The 25151-nt window shown below is 38.5% G+C and overlaps 1 protein-coding gene across 1 annotated transcript in view; it reads right to left on the minus strand.

The window, feature by feature from the left end:
* SH3BGRL2 (SH3 domain binding glutamate rich protein like 2) overlaps positions 1 to 23817 on the minus strand; it is a 33632-nt gene extending 9815 nt beyond the window's left edge. The window contains exons 1-2 of the mRNA XM_042782279.1: positions 23767 to 23817; positions 18105 to 18290 (exon numbers count right to left, since the gene is read on the minus strand). Of these exons, the coding sequence (XP_042638213.1) occupies positions 18105 to 18290; positions 23767 to 23817 (237 nt within the window). The remainder of the gene's footprint in view (positions 1 to 18104; positions 18291 to 23766) is intronic.
* Between the last annotated feature and the right edge of the window lie 1334 nt (positions 23818 to 25151).

The following is a 25151-nucleotide window of genomic DNA, read 5'->3' on the forward strand; positions in this document are numbered from 1 at the left end:
AGCAGACTGGCTCATCTTTCTTCCACAGAGCAGCTGGTGGGTTCGAACCACCAACTTTTTGGTTAGAAGCCAAATGCCTTAACCACTATTCCACCAGAGCACTTGTGGAGAAGGCTAGAGAGAAGGAATTAAAATAGTTCTGAGCTTACTGACTTGATGGAAAAGACCAGAGAAAAAGCAGGTTTTAGGTGGAAGTTTGGAGTTGAGTTTGGAAAAGTTTGAGAAACTGTATGAAAAGATATCAACTGGACATTTGGAGGCTCCTAATTAGTCATGTGATCTAGGATACTAGAGAGTCTCCTACAATTTTATATTAAGTATTATATAAGAGAGTCTCCTACAATTTTATATTAAGTATTATATTTTTCTTAAAAGGAGGATCCTAACTATACCACAATAATAGAAGTCTATGTTTGATGTAGGAAAACAAAACAAAACAAAACCCACTTCTGTCCTGTCGATTCTGAATCACAGTGACCCTACAGGACAGAACAGAACCTTCCTGTAGGGTTTGCATGGTGGTAATCTTTATGGAAGCAAGACTGCCATATCTTCCTTCCATGGAGCAGCTGGTGGGTTCAAATCATTTGACCTTTTGATTAACACCACTGTTAGCCACTGTACCTCCAGAGCTCCTTGTTTGATGCAGAATATAAGAAAAATCCCCTGAATTGAAAATATTTCTACAAATATTCTTTGTAATAAAGCTATTTCCAAATAATGAGTAACATTTTACTGATCTGGGTTCAAGGAATAACCCTGTTCAATACATACTTTATGTGATGATTTGCTGCTTATATTGAATGTATTAACAAAAGAGAGCCAAACTCCAGCTAGATTTATCCCATCTTTTTATATATCATTACATGAAAAATACTTGTTCCTTTCTGTAACACATTCTGTCTTTATTCAGAATTCAGGCTACATATTTTCCTTATGAAACTTCATTCATATGCATGGTTCAAAATAAATTTCGATCTCTAGTTCTCACCTCTTCTCTGAGCTCTAGTTCCAGATAACTTACTGCTGACAGACTCTTAAATATAATGTATCTAAACCATAATTCATGATCTTCCACCCTGCCAGCTGCACCTCTCAGAGAACGGCTCCATCATCTAATTGGCTATACAAGGCAGAAACCAAGGCATCACAGGACTTCTTTCATCTTTCAACTGCTAATACCTTAAAAACTAGTTGCTGTTGAGTTGATTCCAACTCATGACAACCCCATGTCTGTCAAAGTAGAACTGTGCTCCATAGGGTTTTCAAAGGCTGAATTCTCTAAAGCAGATCATAAGGCCTTTCCTCCGAATTACCTCTGGGTGAACTTGAACTTCCAACTTTTCAGTCAGCAGCTGAGCACATCAACCAATTATACTACCCAGAGTCCTAACTATCTTACATATCCTTTAAACCTTTCCATTTTTCTACATCTGTCTCCATTTCCTTACCACAAGCTAGATTTCCAATAATAACACCTCAACTTATCCACCCTTGTCCAATTTCACCCACTTCCAAATCATTCTCCTAAGTAAGGACAATCTTTTAAAAGGCAAATTTGCTTACATCGCCTTTCACTTAAATCCCTTCCTTTAAGACTTTTCATTATTCTTATGATTCAGATTAAAATCCTTAATGTGGAATCAAAGGCCTTAGATGGTCTGGCCCTGCCTAATTCATCAAGATTAAGAAGAGAGATCTTCCACAATGTCTGGCCACACATTTATTTCTGGGAAACTGAGTGGTGTACATGTTCAATCAACTGTGAGAGTGAATTATATGACCTGGATCAACTCATATAACCTCCTTAAACCCAGCTTCTTCCTCTCTGTATCAGATATTATCAAAGTCCCTTGGAGTTCCAGGATGCTATGAAATAATGGAACATGCAGTAGAGTAGGTCTTAAATAGACTGTTAGCTGTGTTCAGGTAGAAAGGACAGCCTAGGTAGTATTTGTGACTAGACATACTTGTGTGAAAAGTTTATCCCTCTCCTGTTTAACTAAACAAGAAAGGGAAAAGATAGCAATGAGAGGAAAAAATTGAAGACTTGTGAATTAGCAGCAAAATGCTGGTCCTGTTCCTGAGTTTTGAAAGGCCTTTACTTATATCAATTTGATTAATAATCTCTGATGTCAGTCTGACATGCAGGAATGAAAATATACATGTAGAGAAAATATGTAACATTACCAATTGTGCATTAATCCACACTGAACAAACTATTCTCATGAGTTCAAGTCACCAACAAAATTATGTAGAATTTCAGATATTTCAAAATCTCAGAATGATAGTATTTCTTATTTTAAAAATAAAAACTGCTCTGTATATGTGTCATAAAAATTATAAGCAGAATTTTTATTTTATGAGCCTTTAACTCGCTGTCACATCACCCACTGGTAGAGGGCTTCTTGTCTGCATAATTGAATTGGATCCAATCATCAATTCAGAAATTTTCAAGGAAGGTAATCAACTCCTTCCAAAGTGACAAACAGAAAAATATAGTAATTAACTATAAAAGCAGAGTGATATAAAAATAAATCATCCTTAAAAATCAATGTTAGATCTGCCCTTCAGGTCTGGAATTGAACCCACAACTGTGTTTCCAGACAAACAAAGTACAGGCATGTGAGTTAAACATTTACCTCAAGTAGACACACACCCTGGAGAGAACAATCATGGGAGAAGGAAGGGCTGCTTATGCACAGGGAGATAGCTCAGGGTGCAGAAGAGTATGAAGGGATGGACACTGGGAGGAGGTAACTATGGGGAGGAAGTGGGAGGGGAGCTGCTGCATTGTAAATTTTGGTCAATGACATGAGACAAAGTATATGTGAACTGCTGTATGAAAAGTGAATTTACTCTGTAAATCTTCACCCAAATCCTAATTAAAAAAAAAAATCAATGTTAGAACAACAGCTGGCACATAGCAGGTTATCAATATTTGTTAAGTAGATGAATGAGCTATGCTTGCCAATTAATGATTAACATGTCAACATTTTAAGTAATATCATACTTTGTTGTTGTTGTTGTTGTTGTTGTTGTTATTGTTATGTGCCATCAAGTTGGACCCAACTCACAACGACTCTTCCTTGGGTTTCCGAGGCAGTATCACTATGGAAGTAGATTGCCCAATCTTCCTTCTGAGGAGTGGCTGGTGGGTTTGAACCGCCAGCCTTCTAGTTAGCAGTCAAGTGCCTTAGGCACTACACTACCAGAGCTCCCAATATCATACCAGTAACATAAATTTGAGTGGATCCAATTTTTACTTTATTATTTACTGGTTTCAAAGAATTGTGTTTTTTTTTTTTAAAAATCGTTAGGCCACTCAAAAGCTTTGATTGGCCTGATGAATCCTAAAGAATGAAGAGGATAAACTATTTTATTTGTAATGTCTGGGCAAAGAGTAGGTGTTTGATAATTTAAAATTTATGACTTCTTAATCATTAATAGCTCCTTTCAGAAATAATAAATTGTATGATGTGAAACAAGTTAAGAGCAACATAGTGTTGTTGTTGCTGTTATTTGCCATTGAGTCAGACCCGACTCATAGCGACCTCTCCTTGGGTTTCCGAGGCAGTATCACTATGGAAGTAGATTGCCCAACCTTCCTTCTGAGGAGGGGCTGGTGGGTTTGAACCGCCAGCCTTCTGGATAGCAGTCAAGTGCCTTAGGTTCTAGCTAAAACTGAGATACAAGTTTTTATATTATGACCTTAGGCATTCTCCAATCAAAGAATGTATTTCACTATCTTATCAAATTTGTTCCCTTTGTCAGGCTTATATTTTTTGAAATATACTGGGTTCCTACTAAAATCCTAAAAAATCTATAGTTTAAAAACTCCCTATGAAGTTTTTAAATAGGTTTGCTGAATTTCTTATAGTCAAAGGCACTCTCTCTGAAGTGTTTTTAAATACAGGTCTACAAACTGCACATTTCAGAACAGTCAATTTTCTGTAACTATAGAATATTAACATGAATCGTAATGTCTCCTTTGGAAAAGGGTGAAAAAAAAATCACCAGGTGCCAGCCATCAAGTCAATTCTGACTCATGGCAACCTCATGTGTGCAGAATAGCCTTGCTCCATACTGTTTTCAAGGTTGTGATTTGTGGGAAGCAGATCACCAGGCCTGTCTTCTGAGGTGCCTCTGGGTAGATTTGAACCTCCAGCCATCCTATTAGTAGTCAAGCACTTAACTGCTCTACCCAGGGACTCAGGAAGAAGGGTAGAGACACACAAATCATATTCAAGAAAAAAATTACCCAGTTTCAGAAGCTAGGGTATTTTCCTTACATCTAAGACAAAACATGAAAAATTTACTGTTTCCAGTGCCAACTTTGGAAAAGAAAAGATGTATAAGGTATACAGAAATTAACATAACCCAGCACTTTCACTCAGTAATGGAACATTTACCTGCATACTGTAATAATAAGATTAAAACAAGCTAAAGAGCTGTTTAAAAATAAAGGAAGAGAGGAAAAAAAAAGAATGACCATCACCTACACTTCTGTTTGTACTCAAATGCAAAACCAGCGTTAGAAACATTTATAAGTTCATGATAAAACTCACAACAGGTACAGTTAACAATAGTCTCATTCTTCCACAAAGCTTACTTAAGGACATTATTCCTCAACTTCTATTAGACTATTATGGACTAGACAAGCATTGGAGACAAAGACCTTAAAGTTCGTTGCCCTTTTACCATTTCCTAAGAGAATGGTGAGGGAAACCCACAGCAGTCACTATGAAAAGCTGCACTGCTTGCCACAGCTAAGCCAATGACAATCAAGTGACAGATCTATATTATTCCTTCATGGCAAGGGCATAACCAAACAGAAGGCTGAAGGGAACAAAAACAACATGTGGCTTACCAGGAGAAAGAGGAAGCAATTAGTTCTAAATGACCCAAAGTAAATTTGATTTATTCAAGGGAAGAAAATTTAAAAAAAAAAAATTTTTTAAGACTACAAGAGTTGCTATTGCTCCTGCTGCTTCTGCTTAAAATGGGCAGAACTTCCTTCTTAATTTTCTTTCAAGCCTCTGAAAAAAATTCTTGATTTAGTGGTTAAGGATCATTAATGCTATATTCTATTTTATGAAATGTGATACAGAAGGAAAAACTAGTTGATAGCACCAATCCTGGTGGGATAGGTAAGTTGTAGTTGTCTAAAATAGCTTGGTTCAGCAATTTTTAAATTAAAAAATTTAAAACTAAATGACAAAAGTATCAGCAAGTCCAAAGCTGAGGATAAATTCCTAACTCATGCTTTGGAAGGAAGGTAGGGCAATCTACTTCCGTAGTGATACCACCTCAGAAACCCAAGGAGGAGTTGCTATGAGTCGGGTCCGACTGGATGGCACATAAGAACAACAAAACAACAACTCTTGCTTAATTACTTCTGACCATAGTGCTTCTCGATGGCACACCAATCAAATACATCTACTTCTCCTCCTACCCAAGCAAACTGATATCTGAGGAGAGAAAATCTTTATGCTAAACACAGGAAGGAACCAGCAATACCATTTTAAGAAATACCTGGAATGCATAAAACAAACAGGACAGGACTGATAGAGAAAACAGCAGGGGAAGGCCACAGCCCACAACAGAAGAGCAATCTTTCCCAAGGAATTCCCAAAGGAACTGCAAGTCTGAGACAATGAGTACAATGAACTGGAGCAGCTGTGATGGGGGAATCATTAAGGTAATGAAGCATAATGTAATGTCCTTTCCCCACTGTAGATAGTTTCCAAGAAGTGCTCTGAAAAGAATGTGACTGCCTACCTGCTGAAAACTGCCCCCAAGGCTCTAGGGCTCTGAGAGAAGACACCAGTCGGTGGTTACTCTGGGCCTCACATCAACACCCAGAAAAACTAAACCCATTGCTGTGGAGTCAATTCCAACTCAAGCAACCCTACAGAACAGAGCAGAGCTGCCCAAAGAGTTTCCAAGGCTGTAATCTTTACAGAAGCAGATTGCTACATCTTTCACCCACGGAGCGGCTGGTGGGTTCAAACTGTTGACATTCTGGTTAGCACCCGAGTGCTTAACACTTCGCCACCAGGGCTTCCTCATAGCAGATACAGAAGGGAGAAAATGAAAAGGAAACTTACCCTGGAGGGACACACTGAAGTCCTTCAATGCTGAAGGCTCTCCCTTCTTTAGCACCGGAGGAGTCAGAGCCTGCTTCTCTGCTACCACCCACCCATTTACACAGTCTTATTTAGTTATTTAGTCCTCCTAGGAGCTCTGGTAGCATAGTGGCCAAAGCACTTGACTGCTAACCAGAAGGCTGGTGGTTCAAACCCACCAGCCACTCCTCGGAAGGAAGGCTGGGCAATACTACTTCCGTAGTGATACTGCCTCGGAAACCAAGGAGGGCTCACTATGAGTCGGGGCGACTCGACGGCACATAACAACAACAACAAATTTAGTCCTCCTATTCAAAGGGTTGGGAGCTCTGGTACCATAGTGCCTAAGGCACTTGACTGCTAACCAGAAGGCTGGCGGTTCAAACCCACTAGCCACTCCTCGGAAGGAAGGTTGGGCAATCCTACTTCTGTAGTGATACTGCCTCGGAAACCCAAGGAGGAGTCGCTATGAGTCGGGGCTGACTCGACAGCACATAACAACAACAACAACAACATTCAAAGGGTTAAGGAGCTCTGGTGGCGCAGTGCCTAAGGCATTTGACTGCTAACCAGAAGGTTGGTAGTTCAAACCCATCAGCTGCTCAGCAGAAGGAAGACTGGGCAATCTATTTCCGTAAAGATTTACTGCCTTGGAAACCCAAAGGGGGTCGCAATAAGTCGGAATTGACTTAATGGCAGTGAGTTTGGTTTTTATTATTATTATTATTCATAGGGTAACATGCCTGTATAACTCTGGGGGAAACCCAAGCCACAATCCTAAGAGAGGACAACAGAAATCAACAACAAAGCTAACTCTGAAGAGCAAAGAAATAATTCATAGAACTTAATAAACTTTTAAAAATGCTTTTAAATACTACCCTCAGAGGGATAAAAGAATATACTGCATCCACAAAATAAGAACTACTATTTTTAAAGGAATGACAAGAAGCCAACGGACTAGAGCTCCTGGAAATTAAATGTGATTGCCAAATTTTAATAAGTAGATTAAACAACAGAACAAACTAGGGCTAAAAACCAAGCTGGTGACCTAAAAGATAAAAGTTGAGAACGCCTCCCAGAACACAAAGAGCATCAAAACCAAGAAACGGAAATTAGATAAGTTAAGAGTAACTGAAGTTAGAACATGAGAGTAATAAATTCAATAAAAAAAAAATCCTATAGAAAAAGAAGCAATGGAAAAGAGGGAAAAAATTAAAAGAAATAATTTCTCTAAACTAAAAATAAAATAACCTCTAGTTTCTAGATTGAAACATCCCACCAATTTTTGAGCAGAATAACTGAAAAAAAAACACCTGATGAAATGCCAGAACTCCAAGAAAATTCTAACACCTTTCAAAAAGAAAAAGTAAAATAATATACCTGTAAAAATCAAGCAGACATGAAGGCTTCAGATGAGTATCAAGAATACAGAAGATATTACATGAAGACTTCAGATGAATATCACGAATATAGAAGAATATACATGAAGACTTCAGATGAGTATCATGAATATACAATTGCCAATGTGGATTTCAGTTAAGTTATACTGCTTACCATGGAATTGGGGTGACCTCAAACTGTCTGGTTGAAGGTTTTCAATATTCACAGCACTAGTCACAATTTTTATGAAAGTAACACCTCAGCAATTCATCACCATAGAATGTTGATGCAAACAAATGAGAGATTCAACATTTATAGACAGAAGAATAAAAACTAGAGTTATATGGAAAAGTTACAACTACAAGGAACAGCTAATTAAACCGTTACACTTACAGGCACATATCTGATCAGTAATCAGGGAGGAACAGGAATTTATATCACCCTCTTCTTGTTGTTTTGTTAGCTGCCATGATTTCAACTCATGGCAACCCCATGTGTGCAGAGTAGAACTGCTCCATAGGGTTTTCAAAGCTCTGACTTTTCAGAAGCAGATCACCAAGTCTGTCTTCTGAGGCATCTGTGGAGTGGGTTTGAACAATAATCTTTCAGCTAGTAGCTAAGCATGTAACTGTGCCACCCAGAAAGCTTTCCTACCACTCCGTATGTCCCTTCCTGTTATCTGTGATGATGTCATAGAAGATTATACAGTGAAACCTGTGAAAGTCAAAACCTGTATAAGGCAGAAACCTGTCAGAGAAGGATAATTCAAACATTTTCCACTAAAACTTGTGATAGAAAACTGGTAAGACTGTACTCTGTCAAAGGCAGAAAACTTGCAAGACCTGGAAAACAATGCAACCTTGTCAAGTTCTGGTTCTTACAGGTTTCACTGCATATGCCATTCACTTAAGACAGCTGGAGGAAAAGATTCTCCTTGATTAGATAAGTGATCTTTTAGACACAAGGCCTTGAAATACAAACTTTTAAATTCAGATCAAAAGTTTCCTAAGATAATTCTATCTTTGGGATAAATGAGCTTCTAAAAGAGGTAGTTTCTGAAACAGATTTCATTGTATGTAAGTTCAGAAGGCAATTCAATAGCCTTGCTTTTCATCTTTGACCTTTATTAATAAAACAGGAATGCAGCATGGTCAGGTCTAATAGACCTAAACCATATACCAAAATGCTCAAAACCTTGACAAGGCAAGATCCAATAGAATGGGTCAGCCACCTCCTCAGGTGAAAACATTTGTGTATGTATTTACCCATTCACATAATCCATGTTTGTTAAGCATGTTCCATGTTCCAATATTCTGGTGGATCCCAAACATATGAAGATTAAATAGGTCACAGCTGAGGATGAGTACAAGGAGTTCGGAAACCAGATGAAGACAAATGTATGTATAAATAAATAAATAAATTTCAGTACATGAAGATAAATATCGTAACGGCAGTTTTGAAAAAAAAAAAAAACACAGATATGTTGGAAATGGCGGAAGAGTGAGCAGAGTCCTTATTTAGATAGATGGATGGATGGATGGATAGATGATAGACAGAGATAACTGCCAACGAGTGGACTCCAACTGGTAACAACCTTGCATACAACAGAACAAAACGTTGCTCAGTCCCGTGTCATCCTTTCAACAAGCATGTTCAATTCCATCGCTGCAGCTACTGTACCAATCCATTTCACTGAGGGTCTCCCTCACCCTTCTTGGCCCTCTGCTTCACCAAGCATACCCTCCTCTAGCAACTCATCCTTCCTGATGACATGTCCATAGCAAGTGAGTCAGGAAATCTTCTGTTGTGATTCTTATGGTTTTCAATAGTTAATTTATAGAAATAGATCACCAGACCTTTCTGCCTAATTTGTCTTAGTCTGGAAGCTCTACTGAAACCTGTCCACCATGGCTGATCCTTCTGGTATTTGACATACCAGTACCACAGTATCCACCATCACAGAAACATGCAAGCTACCACAGTACGATAAACTGACAAATGGGTGGTGGCCCAGTTACTTAGACGAAGCTTAACAATAAGGCATGTTTAAATTGAGTTGTGAGCAAAAGAATAGGCCAGAATTCTATAGGAAGTTAAAATTCTCATAACCAACTGGGTGTATGAGGTTAGGAAATGAGTGTGGGGGTGATTTTCAGAGCTTTGTCTTGAAGTTCAAGTAAAATAACATATGGATAAAGATGAAAATTTTAGACATTAGCTTTCTTTTTTTTTTTTCATTCTTGACTCTAAACAGACCACCAATGTTCTACCAACACGTAATTACTGTAGACTACAATTTACTCAGGCTATGATTTAGGCCAAAGATCCTGTCCAACATTATGCTCTATTCTCTTCTGCCAGGAGATATACCTTATCCTTACGAAGGAGATTTAGGAAACAGCTAATCTAGTGTTTTACAAATGTTATCACCAAAGAGCCCCCAAAGACAAAAGGAATTATAAAGGGTCAGCTAGGACACGGGTAAATGGTAGGGGGGCCTGAGTGCTAAGAATGACTTTTACATTTTTTATAGAGTTCATTACAGCCAAGAAAAGCCTATGGGCCAGTGCTACTCTGTCATATGGGGTCTCTATGAGTGGAAAATTGACTGGAAAGCACCTAACAAAAACAAAGAGCAAAATAAGAAACAAAGAAGAGTATGTGACAAAGTACGTGACCTGAAAAACCTAAAATATTACTTATTAGGTGGCCTACCCTGATCTAGAGGACTGCAGAACATATTTTGAAGCAGCCCCTGCAAAAGTGACATTCCTTTGCAGTCTTCTATTTTATTTTATCCATGAAAAAGTGGCATCTTACCCCATAATATAGTGTTTACTTTGTTATAGAAAATTTATACAACTTTCCATGTCAAATGGATATTCTGAGAAGATAAGCATCTTCATTCTATTACTTTGGGCATCCTCAGCCACTGAGAAGTCTGGTTTTACCAGCAACACATGTATAGTAATCAACTTTCACTAGTTTTCATTCCACTAGCTTTTCTTTTACCTTGAATCCAAATTCTGGGACTGCCAATAGTAACCCTTTATATCTTGATCACAGTATACCCCAAAACAGTTTTGTTGACAATGGACCATAAGGAGAGGAAGAGGAGTGGGAATAGCTTCTAATGAGAATGAACTTTCAAAAACAGCTTTCAATGTAGTGCACTCTACAGAACAGTTTGTCAGTAATGAACTATTGTTTCCAGTGACTAGAAACAAACTAAATAGGCCACAGTAGGGAGAAGATTAAGTTAATTATGATAATTCACTCAGGGGAATAATATGCAACCTCTAAAAAATACGTTTACAATGACATGGAAACTATATCTGTTAAAAAATAAAGTAGGACACAAAATACTATATATAGTTGATCAAAAACTATGATTTAAAAAATTTAGAGCTACTTATAAGGAGCTCTGGTAGTATAGTGCCTAAGGCATTTGACTGCTAACCAGAAGGCTGGTGGCTGGTGGTTCAAACCCACCAGCCACTCCTCGAAAGGAAGGTTGGGCAATCTACTTCCATAGTGCTACTGCCTTGGAGGCCCAAGGGGGGGTTGCTATGAGTTGGATGTGACTCAATAGCAGTGAGTTTTTATAAGTAAAAGAAAGGGTATATACAGTCTTATTTGAAAAGTAAAACTGGTTGTTCTCCTTTCTTTCCTATTCTCATTTCTCAAATTTTCTGCATTTAGCACACATGTCTTACTGTTGGGGGGAAAAAGAAACTAAGGAATAATAATAAGATGCTGCTGCATGATCAATTAACTCAGTACCAAAACTTTTAACTATCTCTTTGCAACCACTTCTTGTGAGACCTCTGCAAAAGACTATTTCTTTTATTAGTGCGTGAGCACTTAAAAAAAACAAACAAAAACATATTCACGTGTGAGTGTGTGTATGTGTATGAATGTGTGGGTGTACAGAATAAGACTAACTAGTTCAGTTTCTTGATTTTAAGAATATAAATATAATAATCGTTTTTGAATGAAATCTTATGTATCAGAGATTTGTAGAAACTGATAATTAAGGGAGCAGTTTTTCCATGCTTTAAGAAAAGATTCCCAAACATTTAAAATATACAATTCCAAGACAATCTTCTCAAACGTTTTACATAAAGAGAACTCTTGGGAACAATAACACTGCAAATATTAAAGTACACTTGGGATGCACTTCTGGGCCTCCATCAGAGCTTAGAAGAGACTAACATGCTTGTCTCCTTTCATGGGAAGGGAAGGTGGGGGAGAGATGCCACTCACAGCTGGTCATATATTCCTTCTGTTCCTCCTGAAGATTAGTCTAATCCATTTCCAGCCTACTTTACACTCCCATTAACCAAAGTAATAATGGTCAGAGGCAAGCACAGTCAATCCCAAATCACTAATTAAACACCAGTTAATAGCTTTAATGTAACCTTATTTGGTTTGCAACACATCCTATGCTTGAGCACAAATTTAACATTCCACAAATACTATCTCAAAGTGCAGACAAATAATTCAATAATTTTAAAACATTAATAGTCATAAATCACTTCATGTAAAATGTTCAAAAGGTTAATTTCTACAAAAATAGTTTGTTATCTGTCTCTCAGCTGAGCAGTCCTTTCTTTGTTATCAGACAGGACTTTGTGTGAGTAACTCCAGCCACATGTTCCACCATTCCCTTTTACTCCCTACCTGCACCCAATGCGTGACGGTGAGTATTGGTACCCACAGCCAAACCTTCCCCACCTTGCCTAAGCTATCTGAATGACCACTGTATATTTTTGTCCCTTGACTGTTAACCCACAAACTGGTTCATGTGTCACCAGGTAAATGAGACTTGACTACATTTCTACTTCTACCAGTTAAAAAACAAAACATAATCTGAAGCATTTGTTTTCTGAACAGGGAAGAACAAGAGAAATGAGACAGGAGTAGCTATTTTCCTTTTGTGCATATGAGTGTGTTTTAATTTTCTGTGTATTTTGCACATACCAGTAACGTAGAGAGAGAATAACCCCCCAAAAAATAAATAAATAAAACAAAACAAAGAACAACCAAATTCATTGCCATGGAGTCGATTCTGACCCACAGCAACCCTACAGAACAGAGCAGAATTGCTCACTGGGTGTCCAAGGCTCTAAATCTTTATAGAAGCAGACTGCCACATCTTTCTCCCGCCTAGGAACAGGTGGGTTCTAACCACTGACCTTTCAGTTAACAGTTGAGCATTTAACCAATGTGCCATTAGGAATCCTTCAGAGAGAGAATAAATCTGTAAAACCTTGAATATCAGGTCTTGAGCTTTCTAAAATCCAAGGTGTTGGGGTGTTGACCTTAGGATCCCATCAGCCACAGTCTGAGGTGACTCTAGGTCATGGTGGGACATTCCAAGGAATGAACAAGACCAGTCAGCCCAGGTTCTTGACTGCAAACAGATGACAGGCACACTGACAACTTAGGATAAAAGGAACTTCCTGGAGGGATAGTGGGGAACTCACAGACTCCACACAAAAGCTGGAGAGTAAGTTTAGAAAACAGTCAGGAGCCTCAGCATTCATGTGGCCAGGAACAAACTCCAGCCACACCCCAGGATCAACCTCATCTGGACAGCAGCTACTGCTTCCACTGCCCCCACCACCTCTGGATCCTCAGTGCCACAAATACCCTCCAACTGACTTTTCTGTATCACCTGCCCTCCATGCTCAAATTCTGGGTGGGAGAAACTGATTAGTCATGCCACAAAGCTTCCAAACAGCAGGAAATTCTTCCCAAAAAGGCAGGATATTTAAATGCTAAATGAGAGAGAAGAATTGTCCACACTGGTTACCAAGTAGCTTAAAAAAAAAAAAAAAAAATCTAACTCATAGCAACCCCTCCTTGGGTTTCCAAGGCAGTATCTCTATGGAAGCAGATTGCCCAGTCTTCCTTCTGAGGAGTGGCTGGTGGGTTTGAACCACCAGCCTTCTGGTTAGCAGTCAAATGCCGTAGGTAGTACACCACCAGAGTTCCGACCAAGAAGCTTAGCAGCTGCTTATTCTGACTTACAAGCCTAACTTATCCAGTTTAAAATAAAGTAATAAATTTCTAGCCAATTCCGGGAAACAGGAGACTGTGCAGGGCTTTCTGAATCTTGTCACTTGAAATGTGGTACATTTCCAGAGGTTAAGCAAGCAGATGAGACCACTCACAAACTATCACTGGTGCACAAGGTAGTGGGGTGAGCAGAATGAATGAAGCCTGTGGTCAGTTACTCCTCTAATGCTTTGTCAAAGTCACATTTGCTAAGAACACCACATCCTTCAAACCCCTGCCAGAAAAGACTATAATGATGGCGTGCATACACCAGAAGCTGCTGTCACCACCACCATGGGGCAAACACTGCTCAAGTAGGGAAGATACTATTTATTGGGCACAGTTTAATCTACTGATTAAATAAGCCTCTATCCAGCTTCCAGACAGTCTACCTGAAAGAATTCCCAGAGACCCTACAGGGCAACAATACACAGATTTAGAAAGTCATAAAGAAAGGAAAACCAAAGAAGGCTTAACTTCATTTCACATTAGATTCTTTCACACATTCTCCTATTCAAAGGATTCTAAAGATTTCTGATTTTATGACAATAAAGCAAAGATGTCCCTACCCTCTCTCAATTGAAAAGCCAACAAAACTACAAAGGAGAATGAAAAAAAGAAACAAACTCCATTTCTGATAATACTAGGAGACATCTACTAGTCTTAAACCATACTTATGCAGGAAATGTGTGGAGAAAAGGTGAGGGAAGTTAGAGAGAAAGTGGTCAAACCTCAGTGTCTACAGAAGGAACATCAACAAGAAGCAAGCTATGGGGTCCCAGAAAAGGCCAGGAATTAGAGGCATCAGATATTGTGTAGGTGAGGACATGGGGAAAGGTAGAAAACAGAGAGATTGCTAGAAACTCCATATAAAAAGTTAGACCCCAAGGGCACCTCCCTCCCCTTGAAGGAACCTGGAAATACATGGACTTTCATAGATAGATACAGAAAAGATACATAAAGAAAAGATCTACAGTGCTACCGTCAGTCAGTATTCACAGTGAAAACACTAACAGGCGACCCAATCATTCCACAGTGAAGCCTATCACGCAGCAAGTATCATGCATATACAGGCACTCACACAGCTTCCAGTCAGCTCATCTCTTACATGAATAAATGACAAGGATCAACAGATATATGAAGAAAGCCCATCAGTCTCAAAAAGGAAGTTAGTGGAAACAGAGACAATATTGGTAACAGAGGAAAACTTAAAGTCACATTTAGTATTTCCCTTGAGTAAAGATCTTGCATTCATATCATAATAACATAAAACCGTTAAAAGGAAAACAATCAAAGGACCAGGAAAGGGGAAAAAAACTACATAAAAAATTCAAAGAAAGAATTAAAAATCTCCCAGAAAGTAGAATAAAAAGTCCAAGAGGCTGATAATGGGGTGGAGAGGGGGTAAAGGTGGGGATAAGACAATGAAAGAATCAATGTAAAGCCCAATATTCAATTAATAGGCACTCCAGAGAAAGAAAACAGGGGAAAAGGTGGGAAGAAAACTTTCAAAGAAATAATAAATATAAAAACATATTTAATAACTCAGTCATAAAATTATTAGATTAAAAGGGTCCAATGAGTACTCAGCACAGTGAAATTTTAGGACACACATATAAAGAAGAGATCCTAAAAACCTGTACAGAAAACAGATCACATACAAAAGATGAAGGATAAAGATATTACACTTCTCAATAGCTGCTCTAGAAACTGGATGATAATGAAGCAACTCCATAAAAATTCTTTCTAACCTAGACTTTTACACTCAGCCAAACTACCACTCAACTATGAAGCCAGAAAAAAACATTTTCACACCTTCAAAGTCCTACAGATGGAAAACTGCCAAATTTTTGTTTTAAGCCATCCAGCAGTATTTTACTATTGTTATTGTCTTGTGCCATAAAGTCAATTCTGACTTACAGTGGCCTTCTGTGTTACTGAGAACTGCTCCATAAAGTTTTTTTGGCTGTAATGTTCACAGAAGCAGAACGACAAAACTATTTTTCCACTGGAAATGAAGACTTAACCAAACGCAGGATCCTTTCTATATACACTGGAAGCAGGCCATGCCCTGAAGGCAACGCTCCTTCAACTGATTAACTGCTCACAAGAGATTCCACTATGGAAGTGCTTACACCACATCCAATCTCATCACAGGGAATAACTACACCCAGATGCCAAATCACCCAAACTGACACACCACCTTCAACTACCACAACAGTTTACAAACATTTTCAACTATTACCACATTTTGTCTGTAGACCTAAGAGTACTTTTCTGTTGTCTGTAACCATGCATGGGATACGACCTTGGTTTCTGCATATTTTCTCTAATAAAACATAAAATTATGATATTAATAAACTCCACAGGGAACAAAGTTATGAAAACCTCTTAGCCATAACCAAACACTTTAAGGGAATCAGTCACTGGGTCTGGGGGCTCAGGACCATAGTATCAGGGGATATCAAGGTCAAATGGCTTAACAGAGACAAGTTTCTACTTTGGTGAGCAGAGACTAGGGTCTTAAAAACTGATGAACAACCATCTAAGGTACAACAATTGGTCTCTCTCCATTAGGAGCAAAGAAGAGTGAAGAAAATCAAACAATTAGTCCAAAGAATTAACAGACCACATGAACTTCAGCCTCCATGACCCTCAGCCTCCATGACCCTGAGATGAGAAGAACTAGATGATACCCAGCTACCACTGCCAGTCACTCTAAAAGAGATCACAATAGGAAGTCCTGGATAGAATGGGAGAAAAACGTGGAACAAAACTCAAAATAATAATAATAAAAAGAAAAACAGGCTTATTGGTCTGACAGAAACTGGTACAACTCCCAAGACTATGACCTTCAGTCACCCTTTAACCATTTAATCCACCTCCATGGCTTAATATTCAGCCAAACAATAGTCAAGCCTATAAGATAAACAGTAACACCAGGGAGGCACATATTCCCTAAACCAACCAACTATATAAGATAAAAGGGCAGCATTTGTCCAGTGGATAAAGTTCAGAAGGCAGGACAGGATAGGAAAGAAGGACAAATGGAAATGGTTAACACAGAGAAGAAGTAGAAATTGTGGGGATTGCAATTAATGTCACAAATCAAATTTTAAATGTGTTAAATGGAAAACAAATTTGCTCTGTAAATTTGCACCCAAATAACAATAAAAAGTTAAAAACAAAAAGAAACCCACAAAATAATCCTTATTTTTGCATAAAAATTAATGTACTTAAGCAGTGCTTTAGAAACGCTCACAAGCATCTTATGAAATAAGACAGATATTTTGCTGAAAGATGAGAAAACTGAAGTTTAAAGAAAGAAATGACTTTCCAAAGATGTCATAGCCAATGTGAGGTAGTCCTAGAACTCAAAATAATGCCTAGTACCATGTTCAGAATTCTCCCCACGACATGTAGGTAAGAAGTCTACACAACTGATTCATGCCTTCATGGTTCAACTTCTCATATTCCTTTAAGCACACAGGGGGAAGGAACTGTTTCAAGCCACCAAAAGCATACTGTTTTTCCCTTTTGTCCAAACTAGATATTAATTTCATCTCAAGCATTGCAGCACCGCAGCCTCTTTGACTTCTCCATGCCATTCTTCAAGAACCTGAAGTACAGGTCTCCAAAATAAACACTAATTTACACACTAGAGCTATGTTAAAAGGCAAGCTCAATGTATTCACTAGAAAGAAACTTCTCATTTTTTTTTTTTTAACATATATAGAGAAAAGAAAGATAGAAAAGTGATTTCATCTTGTTATTTCTACATACACCAGGAAGGTACCTAATATAGTTTAGATGTTCATAATCATCTATCAGGCTCATTATCATTAAAAAAAAAAAAAAATAAGGAAGTCTGGTTTATAATCAGCTAATAGAAGTTATTTATACTATAGAGGGATAAAATAAAGATTCAAGAATAATTATCCCTTCTATTCTGTCTTCAAAAATGTGTTAATTAAAATGTTGATCAGACTTCACAGTTGAAAATAACCTCATCTTCTCATTTGGAAGTTACCTACCAGTAACATGATGGAGGTTAGAGGAACAAGCCAAAGTCAATGGTAGAATCTACATAAAGGTTGTTGCTAACATTATGATTTGTAATTTATATACTTAAGTATTTAGAAGTAGTATCTTGGGTCACATTCCCATTGCTTTCTAAGTGAGATAATCCTTGACATATTAGACAAATATGTATGCTTTAACATTTGGAACACAATAAAAATATACACACAGCTTCCCTTCTCAACCCGTTTTCCAAAACAAACAGAGACAGGCAGACTGATAGACATACAGGCACCTGCACTCACATATCACACAACCACCCACCCATATGCACCCTGTCTGTAATCATGGACTTACATTGTCTCTCAACTTCACCCTCTGTAAGATTTGTGGACGGAATAGGCACTGGGTGAAGAAGTCACAGTTCTCACTGAAAAAACCCAAATGTACTCCAGGTGGCTATGTGTTTCAAGTAACACAAACAAATGGTGTTATAAAAATAGAGCTACTCACTCCACAGTATCGGTCACCATTAAATATCTGAGGGGGCAGAGGGTTGCCCTGAGCAGGCTTCTTTTCTGGAGGGACGTTTTTGTACATCCATTGCCTCTGCTCTTCTGACATTGTGATGTCCACCTCCTCAAACTCTATCTTGTTGGCTTCCAGAAATCTAACCACATCCTGCTGCTTCTTCTTTATCTAGAGAGAGAAGACAAATAAGGAGAAATGCTAATCAAAAACAGTATGTCGATATTTCCAAATTGAACCACATTTGACTTCTCATTGTCAAAGGTCACTGATACCAAAAAAGAGATGACATATGCAGACATCAGGCAATGTCCACTCATTAGATGTCCAACAGAACCACTTGGAGAGGTATTGGTGCAGGAGATCCTGGATAGAGTGGAAAAACAATGTGGAACAAAATCAAAATCATATATAGAGCCTGGTGAGACCTCTGAGATTATGGCCGCAGTTACCCTTCAGGTCTGGAACTAAACTCACTCCTGTGGCTTCCAGCCAAACAACAGACAGCCTTATGGGGTGAACATTTACATCAAGTAGATACACTCCTTGGAGCAATCAATCCTGGGAGAACAGAAGGGCAGTGTTTGCACAGGGAGACAGCTCAGGGGTGGGAGTGCATGGGAAGGAAGGACATAGGAAAAAGGTAACTATGGGGAGGAAGTGGGAAGACAGCTATTACATTGTGGGGAATTGCAGTCAATATCGTGAAATACATGTGTATGAACTGCTATACGGAAAATGAATTTGCTCTGTAAACTTTCACCCAAACCACAATTTAAAAAAAAGATGTCCAACAGAGAACTAAGCAAGTCCCAACACAGTGATTTCTTCCCCTAGACTCCCCAGAACTCTGGGAACAAATCAGATGGCCTGGAAAGAACAGGCTATGGAGGTGAAATTTATTTAGTTCTCAATGGGCCATAACTCACGCCTCCCCCATCCTCAGGAAGTTGACCTTTGCAGTCATGAAAGCTCCCTCCACCTATTTGAAAATCACGTATAGCCCATCTGAGATGTCAACATTTCAATGATTCTCAGGATCAACAACATTTTTATTCCCATCAGCGGCCTCTTTCAGATACTCCACAGCTATAGCCAATGTCACAAAAACATCCTTTAATCAATTCACAAGAGAAAAATGTTCTTCGCTTCTTCAGAGTAAACAACATCCACCATCTTACTTAGAACTCTATTTCTTAACCCTTTTCATTACTCTGATCTTTCCCTTTCGTGGTTCAGGCACTAGGGGTTAGGTGTGCTCTTGAAAAGCTACAAAAAAAAAAAAAAAAAAAAACCTGCATATTTTCAAAATGTTACCCCTCTTATTTATTTATTGGTACATAGTAAATAATTCGGAAGGCAGATCAGTCAATCTACTTCTGTAGAGATACTGCCTTGGAAACCCAAGGAGGGGTCGCTATAAGTTGGGATTGACTCGATGGCAGTGAATTTGGGCTTTTTTAATTAAATAATTTAGATGGGTGATGACATCCAATGTTTTAAATACAATATGTAAACCATGAGAAAACAAGTTTGCTTTTTTAAGCAACTCTGGGAAATCTGCTTACAGAACAAACTGAAGTGGTGAAGTAAATTTGACAATGACCAGCAAAAAGAATAACTTTGAGAGGTCAAGCAGCCACTTGTCTTGGAAGAAAAATATGCTGTGCTTAAAGATCACTTTTACATCACTGTCTCTCCCTACCAATCTCTCCCTGTCCCCTGGAAAAGCCTCACTGAGATGTGTCGCTGGCTGTTACACACTATTTGATAAGAAATCTGATCAATGGGTTGATGTCTATGAGTGATTTCTGATACAGTATAGTTAGTATGACCAGAAATAAAAAGCTGGCAAAATAGGATATTCTTAAACTCAGTAATATTACCAAATGAGAAAATTAATGTATGGTTATGATACACTAATTAATTTGATATTGCCATTATCTCAATTTCTTGAATTATTTCTCACGTCTAAAGAAGTTAACATTTTCTTCTTTACTGATGTGCAATTTTAGGAGCTCTAGTGGCATAGTGCCTAAGGCATTAGACTGCTAACCAGAAGGCTGGGGGTTCAAACCCACCAGCCACTCCTCGGAAGGAAGGTTGGGCAATCTACTTCTGTAGTGATACTGCCTCTGAAACCCAAGGAGGCGTTGCTATGGGTCAGATCTGACTCAACTACAATGAGTTTTGGATGTGCAATTTGGGAAATGTGATAATATTATTTCAAAACTACAGCTTAAAAAAAGCACCATCCTGCTTAATTTTCCCTTAAAGCCCTGTAAGGTAGATTTTATTGTTCCCATTTTAAAGAAAAGGAAATTGAGAAGGTGGAAATTTCTATCAAGGTCTTATAGCTAGTACGTGTTCTTGTCAAATCAATCAAGTAATCCTCCTACTTAAAATCCTTCTTTAGTGACTCCCCGATGCCCTTGGGAGGACACACACACTTCTTAGCATAGCATAATGTACTTCCTGATCCAGCTTCTTTGATTGTAATTTTTTAAATTCCAGAAAGCATGAAAGAAAAAAAAGCTATGCAATTCCTCTGCTCAAACAATCATTGTTGAAATTTAATTAATGAATAGCATCTAGAGATTCTATCCATATGTAGAATGCTATGGTAGCTAACACATTTGATATGCTCATTACGCTGGTATTGTTGTTGTTATGTGCCATTGAGTCCACCAACTCATAGCGATCCCTCCTTGGGTTTCTGAGGTGGTATCACTAGGGAAGTAGATTGCCCAACCTTCCTTCCGAGGAGTGGCTGGTGGGTTTGAACCACCAGCCTTCTGGTTAGCAAGCAAATGCCTTAAGCACTATGCTGCTCATTACAGTGATTAAAAATGAAACTGGTATGAAACTTTAATTTTCCATGTAAATACACGTAACATGCTCCCCCCAAAAAAGTGTAGCTACTTAAAAACTCCTACATTTCTAATGTTGAGATTTGATCAAAAATACATACACAGCTTCCTTACTTCCCTACTCCTCTGCTCTACACACACACACACACACACACACACATACACACACACACACCACCTACATTTGTGACTGGACTATAATCTCCCACAGTTCAACTGGAGATAGGAACTTAACTGTGTTTTAGGAAGAGTCAACAGGTCTTTCTTTTCACAGGATCACACTTGGTAAAAATAACTGCATCTTTGCCCTTTCACTCAAAAATGTGTCATAAGAACTGTCCCCATCACTGAAGAGTTTTCAAAAAGCATTAATTTTAGTATCTTCCTGGCAATTCCATCATGTAGATAGTTAACTGCTATTCTACTGTTGGATATTTAGGATACTTCTAATTTTCATTGTGCAGTGAACTTCTTATATACAAATCTTCAACTGTGTCTATCAATATTGCTTAAAGAGAAAGCCACACGCAGGAAGCGCAAGTGTCAAAGGGTCCAGACATTGCTCAGTCTCCTAAAGGACTCAGGCTGAACTGCTTCTCAGCAAGGTCACACCAATTTACACTCCCATTAACAGTGTCTCAATATGTCTGTGTCCCAACCCCTCAGCAGACCCAATGTTTGAAAATTAAAATATTAAAATTAACATGAATCATTAACCACCCTAGTAATTCTCAGAAAATTAGCTAACACTACAGCAAATCACCCAAATAAACAAGGTCAAAGAAATTTAACCAGAGAAGGAAGTTTTCAAGTGGATGTTCGTGACAGTAGTATCCGGAAGGAAGATGAGTCACACCAGCAGGGGCTGTTCATTAGTTCTGCTAAGGTGAGCCTAGAACTATAGGATTGGCAGGGGGACAACCCAGCTCAGGAGCTACAGATTTGGATGGGTGGTTTCCAAGTAATTAAAAAAGGCTTCCCAAGTGACAACAGGAAGCCTTCAAGAGCACATCAGGTGTTGGGCATAAACCCAGGGTCTAAATACAACAATATATACAGTCAGTTCTTTGACAGAAAAAGCTTCCTTCTTCCCATGTTTCAACTTCACTGAAATGAAATGTATCTTATAACCAATAACAAAAGAAATTTGCTGAGCAAATAGAAAAAAAAAAACAAAGTCACTGCCATCGAGTCAATCTCAACTCACAGTGACCCCTCTTTGGGTTTCTGAGGCAGTATCTCTACAGAAGTAGATTGCCCAATTTTCCCTCTGAGAAGTGGATGGTGGGTTCGAACCGCCAATCTTCTGGTTAGCAGTCAAATACCTTAGGCACTACGCCACCAGAACTCCCAGAGAAGGAATAAACTGTGGAGCAAAAGTTGCTGCCTTCACATATGTCTATTTATCCATAAGTAGATAGTACCTCAACTCACATTTAAAAAAGGAAAAGAAAAGAAAACTTATTTAACGAGTAGCTAATCTCCCTTTCTTTCTTACTAATAGAAGCTTGATTTTGTTTAGGAAAGTAATGTGTTCAGCTACAAAACCTTGTTTACCCATACTCCTTTGCTGTTTACCCAAATGCCCCTGCAGTTAGAGGTGATCACATGACACAGTCCTGGCAATGTGATTGTAACCAGGTTTTTCTAAGGAAGGCTTCACTTCCTGGCAAGGGAAAACTTCTTTTGCCACTGGCCCTTCTTTCTTCTTTGCAGAAATGCATAGATAATGCCTAGAGGTTCAGCAACTATTTCACAAATCTGAAAATAAGCACCATATGCTAAGGATGGTCAAGGAGAAAGATAGGAGGCTGGGTCCTAGGTGACATTTTGCAGCTGACACACCAGTCTTACACAGGCTATTCAAAGCCTTTCTGTATGAATAAATAACAAATGCTGGCAAGGACATGGAGAGATTGGGACTTTCATACACTGCTGGTGAGACTGTTAAAATGATACAACCACTGTGGAAATCAGTATGGAAATTCCTTAAAAAATTGAAATAGAAATAACATTTAATCCAGTAATCCCATTAGTAGATGTATAACCTAAAGAAGTGAGAGCCAAGACACAAACAGATATATGCACACCAATGTTCACTACAGCACAATTCATAATAACAAAGATATGGAAACAATCTAAATGCTCAACAACAGAAGAATGGATAATCAAACTATAGTACATACATACAACTGAATACTATGCATCACTAAAGAATAATGTAGAATCTGTGAAACACCACATAACATGGATGAACTTGGAGGTCATTATGCTGAGTCAAAGAAAGAAATCACAGAAGGACAGATACTGCATTAGTTCACTATTGTAAAAAGTCAAGGGAAGTTTTATATATGGAAGGGAACTTTCTTGGTTACCAGGGATGGGAGGTGAGAGGAGGGAACACTGCTAGATAGGTAGAGACAAGTATTGATTTGGGTGAAGGAAAAGGCAATATACCAAAAGTGAGTGACCAACACAGTAACACTAAGGAAAAGGCACAGAGAGGTGCACAAGAGATACAGACAGCAAAGATAAACCCGTCTACATATATAATATTGCATTACCAGTGATAATAAACATTAACCTGGGAGTAAACAGATGGGTAGACAGGCCCATAGAATGATTAGGTATGTCTAGGCAAAAGAGAATATACCCCTGCCCCTGACCATATATAATGTTGTCAGATGATATTTCCACATACATATTAGTATGTGCTATAAGAATGTCCACAGAACTAGAACTACCAGGGGGCAAAGTTATGATAACTTCTTAGGCACAGTCAACCACCCTGATGAAGCAAGTTGTTGGACCTGTGGGTTCAGGACCATGATTACAGGTGACATCAAGCTCAAGTGGCATAACATATTACACAAAAACATTGTTCTACATCCTACTTTGGTGAGTAGTGACTGGGGTCTTAAAAGCTTGCAAGCGGCCATCTAGATGCAACAATGGGTCTCTCCTTGTCCAGAGCAAAGAAGGATGAAGAAAACTAAAGATGCATGGAAACAATTAGTCCAGGGAACTAGTGGGCCATGACAACCTCAGTCTATATGTCCATGAAACTAGAAGAACTAGATGCTGCCCGGCTACTACTGTCAACCACTCACAAAGGGATAAGTACAGGAGATCCTGGATAGAGTGGGAGAAAAATGTGGAGCAAAACTCAGAATCATAAAAAAAGACCAGGTTTAATGGTCTGATAAAGCCTGGTGAGAGCCCCCCCCCCCAAGACTATGACCCCTAGTTACCCTTCAGGTCTGGAATTGAACTCATTCCTATGGCTTCCAGTCAAACAACAGACAGGCACATAGGGTGAACATTTACACCAGTAAATCATGGGAGAATAGAAAGAGTAGCTCAGGGGGCAGGAATGCATAGGAAAGAAGGACACAGGGAAGAGGTAGCTACAGGGAGAAAGTGGCAAGAGAGTTGTTATACTGTGGAGAATTGCAGTAAATGTCATGAAACAAAATGTGTATGAACTGCTATATGGAAAATGAATTCGCTCTAGAAAATTTCACCCAAATCACAATAAAAATTAAAAAAATAAAATACCACCTTGGCCAAGAAGGAAAAAAAAATGACTTTCTGTCTGAGACAAATAAACTCTTTAATTGAGTCACTCTTTATCAAATTTTCTGTAGCGCACATGCAAATGCAATGCTACCTGATAAAATACTTAAATGCCACTTAAACTGTTTTCAGAAATACTGTATTATGATTAAAGATTGAAAATAAAAGCTATTAACATCATAGCAGAGCCTGGAAACAAATGCTGTAGGACATAAGTTTAATATTACTGAAGTGAAAATTTGCCAATGGATAAACAGATGAAATTTCATTATTTTCTTCATAAAGCAGCAATTAAGTTGTTGGACCTCAAACTGGAATATATCTACAAAAGGATCAAAGTTGCATTTCACCATACTGTTGAAACATATGCCATTATGCATCACACAGAGCAATTAAAAGGTACCAAAACCCAAATCTACTGCTGTCTCAGAGTAGAAATGCCCCACAGGATTTCCAAAGCTGTAAATCTTTATGGAAACAGACTATCTTATCTTTCACCCACTGAGCAGCTGATGGATTCAAACCCCTGACTCTCTGGTTATTGGTTAGCAGCCAAGCACTTTAACCACTATGTTACCGGGACTCA

Source organism: Orycteropus afer, unplaced genomic scaffold (assembly GCF_000298275.1).
Source record: "Orycteropus afer afer isolate SDZICR_OR568_19922 unplaced genomic scaffold, OryAfe1.0 scaffold00011, whole genome shotgun sequence".
Lineage (NCBI taxonomy): Eukaryota > Metazoa > Chordata > Mammalia > Tubulidentata > Orycteropodidae > Orycteropus > Orycteropus afer.